The 10,411-nt window shown below is 40.5% G+C and overlaps 1 protein-coding gene across 1 annotated transcript in view; it reads right to left on the reverse strand.

The window, feature by feature from the left end:
- Positions 1–5,605: 5,605 nt before the first annotated feature.
- Positions 5,606–10,411, reverse strand: part of kynu (kynureninase) — a 12,181-nt gene continuing 7,375 nt past the window's right edge. The window contains exons 12-14 of the mRNA XM_076303421.1: positions 10,228–10,313; positions 9,904–10,134; positions 5,606–7,283 (exon numbers count right to left, since the gene is read on the reverse strand). Coding sequence (XP_076159536.1) covers positions 7,134–7,283; positions 9,904–10,134; positions 10,228–10,313 — 467 coding nt within the window. The 3' untranslated portion in view covers positions 5,606–7,133. The remainder of the gene's footprint in view (positions 7,284–9,903; positions 10,135–10,227; positions 10,314–10,411) is intronic.

The raw sequence follows: 10,411 nt of genomic DNA on the forward strand, positions 1-10,411 counted from the left end.
CAGATGGTAACAAGGTTATAGTATCTGATCTGAGGAAGGAGATCATTTGAACACATTAAAAAAGGCACTTTTCTTTTTCTGAAGCACTTCTTTCTTGTGTTGCCTGCTTTTCCACTTTTTTCTCCCCATCCCTCCTGCACCCCCTTCACAATACTGTTTTTTTTTTACTCTTGCACTCTCTTATTCATGAAGCGTTTTCTCTTTTTTCTTTCTTTTTTTTGAAAAAAAAGCTGTGTTTTTTCTCGTTAACACCAAGAGCCTTTAATCTACTTTGTTCTAAGAGTGGAAAGGCCTTTGATGAAAATCTTTGATAAGTTGAAGTAAAAGCATATTGTCCATTCTCTGTAGAGTGAGGTTATGGGGACCAAAGCAAGATACAGGCCATACTACCAGCTTATTCCAGTTCCAGTTAATACCATCCATACTACATCCTATACACTTTCACCCAATTAACTTCAACACACTCAATATATACAGTATATTGGATTAAGGACTGTTTTTGGATTTCATTTAATTATGGTATGACCATATGATAGAGGATCAAGAACCTCACTATCATTGTTTTCATTTCTTGAGATTCCAGAAAAGGTAGATATTTCACATTTCACAGTTATTCACATAGGCCTATACATACACTAGAAATGAATAACACAGCTCTAGTAAATTATTTTGAACGATGAGCATTTTTAACATGTAAAATCACTTTTGATAATGTTTCGGCAATGATATAATTTTTACAATTAAAATATTCACATGTCTCCTCCAATTTTGATTGCTGCAGGAAAACCAATGCCACACCTGTACTTGAAGGCAGATATTAGTTTACTGACAGAACAATTGATTTGGAGTGGTTTGTAGCCTTCCTCCAACAGGAACCCTCTGAATCTGTTCCAGTACAGTAGAAACTCTCTGTGTATCGCTTCTAAATCAGAACAGATTCATATAATGCAGAGAGATGAGGCAACTGAAGTCTCTATCTGGCCAAGTTTCGACTCCACAGCCTATTACGAGCATCAGGGCTCTTGACCTCTCTGTCACTGGGGCTACATGGACTCTCCATCTCTCTGACATATCTGGCATTTCCTGCTGCAAGAGACAAAGTATTGAAATACACACATGCTCATTGATCCAATATCTGATAAGGCTGACAGTGTGTTTTACCAGTGTGGTTTAACTGGGATTATATTGTTAAAATATATTTTTAAATATAATTTTAAAAACATTTCATCGGCTCACATAAATAAGTTGAAACTAGCCTGATAGATGCAGTTTACTTTTTCCCTCTAAAAGAAGGGGGGCAATGTTTAATAACACAGTGAGGCCCTAGTTTGACTACAGCACAAGCCCAGTTTATTCTGGCTATGGTTTAGTTCCTTTACAATTAATTAAAATGATGAAAAGTCCCCTAACTGGCCTTCCTGGCTACCTTCTCCAGCTGTCAGATCAGAAGCATGGAGAGCAGGAACCAGCCTGAGGGGGAGCGATCTGAAGTAATTAAATTTGATGTATGCCGCTCTTAATCCTTATTACCTGCAGGACTCGACTCTCCCCAACGCCAGCAGTCATGTAGCCAGGCCGGTGAGCCAAGTAGAAATGTACTCACAGAGAGAGAGAGAGAGAGAGAGAGAGAGAGGCTATTAAGCAGATGCATATAACAAGGCATGAACTCGAATTATTATGAGTGGATTATAATATGAGTCCGAAGTGTGGATCAATTTATGGTACACCAACACCAGCAATTCTGTAGTTGGTGAGGCTTTTGTCTTAACAGTGTTAGATGAATATAATTTAATTTCACACTGGCAATGTGTAGAGTAGGATGAGACTTATTTTACTGTACGGCTTTCCTTGTAATTTCATGTGTGTCTCCATACAGCTGAAGTTCTCATTTTCAACATGTGCAACATGTACACAGTGCCCGAGGCAGGGCCCTTCAGTGGGGGCTGTTTAGCAGAGCGGTGTGTAAAACATAGCCTCTCTGCGGCGACCTCGCATCGTATCATTCACTCGCTAGCGCACTCGTTGTCTCGCTCGCTCGAAGTCTCGCCGGTGTCAAAGGCCAGATGTTCTACAAGAGCTGCTGTTGATAGCAATTCAGCCGACACTCCTGCTACCTCGAGCATAGGAGCCTGGCAGAGAGCGAGCTCAGATCGATGCGTCCTCCTGGATAGCCAGGGTGTACGCTGGAACACCCACAAATCGCTCCGGTTGCCAAACGCACAGGTCCAGGGCGTGCCAAGCTGCCCGGAGTGATTAAATCACAAAGACTTTGGAAAGTAATGCATGGAAATTGAATCAGGGGTTAGATCATATTGAACCATATCCGCATCCACATGTAGCGAGCAGCACAGATCTCTGGAGCTGCGCCAAAACTGTGCAGGAGAAACTACTCAGCCGCCTGACACGTTTTTGGAGGCTGTCAGATTTCAGTGGAGAAACCACACTAACTCTTGTACACGTTATTTTATTTTATTCAAGAATTTGGGGGAAGGCTTGATGATTTTTTGCGAGAAGGAAATTATTAAGGGATCATATCAAATGTGTCTTGCTCATTTATTTGATTCTAAATTATTTATATTCTGCAAACCCACCCCTCTGCTTCTGACCTCACCACCTCAACGCCCCCTCCCCTCATCCATTCCCTAAAAAAAAAAGAAAATAAAAGAAATGACAAATGCAAATGTTGGTGCGTTCACCAGCTGGGCAAAAGAGTGCTCATTAGTTTTAAAGAAGGTTAATCCATTTAGCTTTTGCATATTGATATGCCAATTATGTCTAATTGTGGGAGAGGCATCCGTCAAGGTAATAGTGCATAAACACGGTCAGGAGCATTAAGGAGAGCCCAACACGTAATGAAGGAGGTGTTAATTGGCAGCCTAAGACCCCCCGGTCACTGAGGTGTGTAATGCACTCGGAGATGGATCACTCATCATCTTTCTGCATAATTCCATTTCCAGCCCCATGCTGGGAGATTGTAGGGCCTCTCCCAAACTCAGTAGGGGTGTGTGTGTGTGTGGGTAGGTGGGTGGGGAGGAGGGGTGTTGTATGTGAGAGAGTGACAGGACATCCTGATGCAGAGTGACTCTCTCCTGTCACATGACGAGAGGAGTGAAAGGCCATGAGAATGACATGCAATTATTTAGTGTTTACTATATGCAGAGATTTGTTTACGTTTTTCTCTTTCTTTTTAATGTAGCTACTATTTATCAACATTCATGTTAAGAGATTCATTTTGATGGACAGACTAAACACACCCAATCCAAATGTAAATATTAAATCAGTTAAATATTTCCATCAGTTGGTTTACGACCATATGCGTTTTGTATATTGAATTTGACACTCAAGAGTGACAAAGAAGGTCTTTAAAACATTCATCAGTGTATTTGTATTTCTGGACAACATACAGACAAAATAATGTAGACAAAATAATGGAAATGGCACACTAATGGCACACATAGCCACACCAACATTCATCCCAGTCAGAGAAGTCGCACATAAATTGAGATCGGAAAAAAGGAACATATTGGTTATTGCATCAATTAAAGGCTATACGTATAATATAAGTCTAAAAAAGTATGTAAATATAATATAAGCATAATTTAAGCCTGCAGTAATTATAATAAAATAATTATGTACCACTGGGACTCATTTATGTCGTTGGTGGAGATATAGGGTTTGCAATATCACCATTTTCTATCCACCCCATGTAGTTAAACACACAAAAGTAAATGTTTCTCATCAGGTTGCATTTCATAAGGTTTTTATTACAATGAATGGGGTGTGATCAGTGAAAATGATGGTGTATCTCATCTGTAACTTTATATGTTTCTATGTTCTTTTGGTTCCTTTTAAAACTATTTCAGATACGTTGTAGCGCAAATTGCCCTCAACAAATCTTTGTGTCTCAAAGCAAACATTCTGGAGCAATCAACTAATCACCGGCTGTAAAGACATATTAATTTCAATTATCTAAATTCATAAAATTCCCTGATCGCAGGAAAGCAAACACAAATGGCTGATGCACCCTTTTCTTCCACTAAATAGGGGCAATTTAATGGGGGGGGGGCAATAATTAAGTATCAAAGATGGCTTCAGCGGGCTATGCTCAATAGGCCTATATTTGAAACATCTAGCCCATTCCTACCATGGTTATGGAAGCAATGACCCCGCCCTTTCCAAAGCAGTTGCTTTATGTTTAATTCAATTAATGAAGCAATCAGTTCTTACGAAGAGGAAATTCACACTAGAAGGTCCCAGTGTGAATCCTTCATCAGATTTCATGGGGAAAATCTCCCTTCCTCACAAAGAAATTGTCCAGTTGTTTCATCATAGTTCATTCTCTTCCTCAGATGCATGGAATCTAATCCATAATGAGGCATTCACTTACAATGACTGGGTGTCTGAGTGAAGTGCTTTAATACCAGTAATCGGCATTACTGGAATCGAGTCTTTATGCTATATGATGGTAATATATTCAGCTGTCTTTGTATTTGTGACTTTAAACGTGCAGAGCTCAGTGTAACAAAATTGGCCATTAAACTGAATGAGTACCGAATTGGATTTTTGCGGTGCAACTGTGGCAAATGTTTTTATCTATTTATCTGTTTGTTTACTCACTTTTGTTCTTTCTATGCACCTAATCATCCCACTCCTCACTTGCAAACAGCTTGCATCATGCTGACAGCATCTTGTGGGCATTAGACTATAAATATCTGCCCAACCCACAACAGGCCCATACACAGCATCTTCTGACGTACTCCGACAGCACATGCTGTAACAGAATGGCAGTCTGTAATTCTGAAATATGCAATATGAACTACTGTATGCTGAGGTACAGGCACTCAAAGAAACAAATGAGGAAGCTTATGAAACACTTTGGGCTTACTTCCTGTGCAGCCTAGTTCTATACTAAAAGAAAACGTGTGAAAATCTTAACTGGAAAATGTTTTCAATCTAGTCTTTAGTCCAATCCATGTGCATGAAAGTGTCCGAATGGCTATTTGGCTTTCATGCCAAACTCTTCCCTGACTGCAGTTACACGTTACGTAGCAGTATATGTGTTGCCACCCCATCACAGTTTAGATGCTGAGTTATTGTCCAGGGGAAATAGATGTGAATTTAAGTTTATTTAAAGGATTTGAAATTAAAACTGATATATAACAATGTTATTTATATTATGTTATATTATATGTTATATTATATATGTGTTCACACAGAGCAGTTTCAACATGCTACTTGCATGAAAGACTCTCAATGCAGCCACTTTTTTTCTGGTAGAGCGTTAACTGTGTTATAAAGGCATCTTCGGTTATATTCTGCTCCTTACATCTTCACTCCGACACTGAATATCTTGTTTGCCCAATAATAAATATTTTAACACGCATAAATCCTTCTTTATCATAACATGCTGATTCACTAAGTGCAACACCCAACCGGGTCCGTGTAGACACTAATTACATTAACAATAACAGCAGGTTCAAACACACCTGGCTCCACCGGAAACAAACGAGCCATACGTGCAAGTAGCCCATTAAGTGGCTCCTGAGTCCATTAAGGCTCTGTTATAAGACAGGGCAATAGAAAGAAATCAAACTCCAGCTCTATGTATTTTGTGCATTATGCTGTAAACATTTAATGTTTAATCCAACAAGCTGACAATATATACAGGTCCACAGTATGTAAGAGGAATTAGACATAGAACAGCACCTTGTCACTTCCTGAGGTTACAGGTATATTTGGTAATGTAGTAGACATATCAATAGTCACTTTTGGCACTATTAGACATCCATATCAGTAGACACTTACAATACAGAGAAGTTATACATTTCGGGCTCAATCTTGGCAATCTAAAACTAAGCGCAAAGCGTATTGCTATCACAACGCAAAGCGTTCCTATCTTACACAATTTTTTCGGCATGCACGTCTCTTTTAATGAACAATGCACTCAGAGGTGTGGCAATTAACGACCTAAGGTGTTATCTGGTGCATTGTCTAAAAATCGCTATCTCACACTATCTAAAAAGCATTATGCCACTGACCAAGAAAAACCTGGTCTATAGCGAAAGGCGCATATGAAGCACAGCTCAAGACGCACTGTCACGAGATGTAAGCAGCAACTCCTTTGCAGTATAAACGTCCTTAGGTTTTTTATTCAAACATTCGAACATTATTGGGGTAAGTGTTTTCGATGGTAACCCATTGTCCGTCAATAGTGAAAGTAATTAACTGTGTATAACTGTTTTGTTGTTCCACGGTGAAGTTAGTTTCACTTTGCCAATGAGTTCAAATAATAGACGAGTGCATATGTGTGTAGGCTTTGCTCTGCTAGGTTTTAGTAAGGCATGGTTTAGTGGTATACTGGTTCCATATGGTCTCGCGTGCAAGCAGATTCCTTCAAATGTGCCGCTGACTATCAAGATACCGATGCGCTGTTTGAAGTTGCGCTGCTTGTTGTTAAAGGGAATGACAGATGTAATTTTCATTGGTTTAAAGGATGTTATGCCCAAAACACACCCATGACTGATTAAGAAACATAAGAATCGCCTATTTTGTGCCAGGCGCCCGACGTTTGATAACATTTAATAACAAAACCACCACCAATGTGGACTGGACAAACCCTTAAGCTATTCGCCAGTGACCATGTGTTTTAGATCGCCGAGATAGGGCCCTTCATCACTATGATCACTAGGAATTGATCATATTAATTCAGCACAGCTAGTTTGAAACCTGATCTGATCTTGAATTAGCAGCTGACCAGCATAGATTCACACCCAAACTATAGGGAGACCTTACAGTGGGCTACACTGGACACTGAAGTGTTCCTTTTGCGTCCACTGTGATCAGTAGCACTGGTTACATCAGATGTGATAGCGGTGCGTACATTAGAAAAAATTAGACCAGTCTTCTAAAAACTATTTTTACACTACACGAACGGAGCACTTCAGTTGCGCACCTGGTGTAGCTTCTCTGAGAGATTAAATTCACTAGGTGACGCTGCATTGTGTTTAAAAGCCAAGCGCAAGGCTTGAGACTGAACCCAGCTATGTCACTGGATTCATCACAGAGACTCTCTTTCCCATGATTCAATAATACCTGCTGTGTACTTGGAGGAGGGCTGTTAGATGCTGTAGGTATCACTGGCTAAGCTTATTGCTGGCCTGCTGGAGCTCGTTGCTAGCCTGCAGTGCTGCTCCCAGAGTGGAGATGAGTCGGTGGACGTCGGAGAAGGAGTTGTAGAGAGGGGTTGGGGCAATCCGTAAAACATTGGGTTCCCTCATGTCACACTGTGGATAACACGGAAAATGGGGGGCAGAAAAAATAAGGGGATTGAATCCCTACAGTATCACAGCATAGCAGTACAGCACAACATTTGTGTTAGTAAAATGATTGCATGTCCTGTGAATTAATAGATGAATAACTTTATAACTAGTGCAAGTTCAAGTTTAAGTTACTTTAATTGTACCCAGAGGTAGATTTTGTTTGCAGTATAGAATGCTTCAAGAGAATTTGCCAGAACAGAGGATGCCATCTTTATGGCAATTCACTCTGCCCTGTCCCTCCTTGACAATAGCAACAACTATGTGAGAATGCTGTTCATTGACTTCAGTTCAGCATTCAACACCATTATCCCCTCCAAACTGATCACCAAACTCAGTGAACTGGACATCAATACCTCCCTCTGAAACTAGATTCTGGACTTCCTAACCAACAGACCGCAGTCTGTTAGATTAGATAACCTCACCCACTCAACCTTCACCCTGAACACTGGCGTGTGCTGAGCCCTCCTTTACTCGCTCTTCACCTACAACTGCATCTGTACATGGCTCTAACACCATTGTCAAGTTTGCAGACAACACTACGGTGATTGCTCTCATCAGCAACAATAATGAGACAGCCTGCAGGGAGGAGGTCCAGCACCTAACATCGCGGAGCCCCAAGAGGACCAAAGACCTCATTGTGGACTTCAGGAAGTCAAAAGCTAACACACAAGCCCCATCCTCATCAACAGGACTGAGGTGGAGCATGTCACCAGTTCATGTTTATGGGTGTCCACATCTCTGTGGACCTCTCTTGGACCCTCAACACCTCTACCTTGATCAAGAAGGCTCACCAGCATCTCTTCTTCCTGAGGAGACTAAAGAACACAACCTCTCTCCTCAGATCCTGGTGAACTTCTAAACCTCTACCGCTGCACCATTGAGAGCATCCTCACCAACTGTATGGTCACAGTATGGTCACAGTATGGTATGGCAACTGCTCTGCCTCCGACTGGAAAGAACGGCAGAGGATGGTGAAAACTGCTCAGCGCATCACTGGTTCCTCACACCCCTCCATCAACGCCCCCCCCCCCCCGGTGCCTCCTTACCTGTGCCTGTTGAGGTGTCCATGTCGATGGCAACCTTCACAGGGACAACAAGGAGGCGAACATTTTGCCCCTATCCCACCCATAGTATTCTATTTATATTTATAAATGTACACACTTTATTACACTTAAACATAGCGATATTCTACTGATATTTCTACGGTTGTTCGTGATTAGTTCAAAGGAACTCCAATGATTTTAAACTCCAAACATGTGTCCCCACCACGAAGAAGATGTTTACCAATGAAGTCAGGCCACACTCTTTGCCAAAGAGGACTGTAAACATAGTCAAGAGTATAATAAGGTGATAAAAATGCTAATTAGCATAATAATAGTTTTTTTTTTGCATTTTTATATTTTCTATAGCCTTTACTTTTTATTTATTGCCCACAAGAGATTTCTGAGATGCACAGATGTGAACAATATTAATTTATGTACATGGTATAATGATGCCCGTCTGAAGAAAGTGCCCAAAATCGCCATTTTGGCAGCCATTTTGTTTATGCTAATTAGATGGTCAAACACTCAAAATTCAGCTTGGGAACAGGGCTAGTTGGATTCAGCACATGTTAATTATGATAAAAAGTCCTGTTCCCAACTTTTACTAAGAAATGCCTCTAGACCCATATACAAGGACTTTTTCTTGAAATAGCACTTTGTTTATTATTACGGTTTACAGCTCATGGGAATAAAAAATCCAGAGTCTCAAAATATTACAATAAACAGTTTATAATACATAAATGTTGACCTGAGAAGAGCTCTAATCAGCTAATTAAGTCTTTAATCTCTCAGTCGTGTCAGGACAATGTACTTTTCCACAATATTCTAATTTTTTGAGATGCACCTGTATATGTATATATTCAAAGTTATTTAGTGGAAAACACTACAGTGTCATATTCTGATGAAAATGAAGTATGTGCAAGAAGTTTGTTATTAGGCTATTCCAACTCACAGTATGTGTAAATGAACCCCACTAACCACCAGGGGTCGCTGTTATTCCAAAACATGTGTTAATGAACCCTACTCACCACCAGGGGTCACTGTTATTATATTTCCACTAACTGTAATGACAAGCTGAAACTGCCCCTGGAAGTCATGCAGTAACCTATATAGTGTCTTGACCTTGGCCTACATTCCTATCAAATCGTGAAATTGTGAATTAGTACATTTTATAAAATCTTAATATTTATTGATTAAACTCATGCAATACATCCCAATTATCAAACACAATATTTATTGTGTTCTGATTAAAAAATATATATAATGTTTATTTCTCCAAACAATCTCTTTAACCATGAGATAAATACCATTGCTACTGAGCTTGCCCTGATAAGAGACAAAGTCCACAGACTGAACTGTGGTCTGTCTTATCTAAGGCAGAGGGCGAACAAACAGTAGTGATCAGTTAGTTGCAGATTACAACATATCTGAGGTCACATATGATGTCAAAATGAAGGTTTTGGTCCCCCCCCCACCCACCCACCCTCTCTCTCTCTCTCTCTCTCTCTCTCTCTCATGAAGTAGTACTGAATGCTACTCACTGCTACACCCCTCCTCTCCAGCTCTTTGAACATGGCACGTATCGGGACAGAGAAAGAGAGGGACAGCTGGCATCCCCTCTCTTCGGGGTTAGACGGGGTGATGATGTCCACGTAGGGCTTCTCTGGGTGAGCCTCATGTTTGCTGTAGTAGTGCTTAATCAGGTACTCCAGGTAACCGGTCAACAGGCGAGATTTCCTCCTCAAGGCCTTCATATTGGTCATATTAAACACCTGATTGTCCAGCAAGAAAATTAAAAGGTAGATAAAGGCTACATTTCAATGCATGGTTGTGCAAATCACCATTGAAAAAGCATTGAGTTTCACCTCCAAGCTCGCTTGTAGTGGACACACCAGAAGAACAGGCTGATTTGACAATCTGAATCCACCAATTCCAGGTATTAGGTCCATTTCTGTGAGGTGGAAATTAATTTCATGACTTACAATTGATTAGTCACACACATAGACCATCAGCATACATTTTAGTCCTGAATGTTTTTCATCTCTTGTG

This window comes from Alosa pseudoharengus, unplaced genomic scaffold (assembly GCF_046254945.1).
Source record: "Alosa pseudoharengus isolate Yale_2024_CS ecotype anadromous, Long Island Sound unplaced genomic scaffold, YU_APseudo_1.1 YU_APseudo_1.1_scf_24, whole genome shotgun sequence".
Lineage (NCBI taxonomy): Eukaryota > Metazoa > Chordata > Actinopteri > Clupeiformes > Clupeidae > Alosa > Alosa pseudoharengus.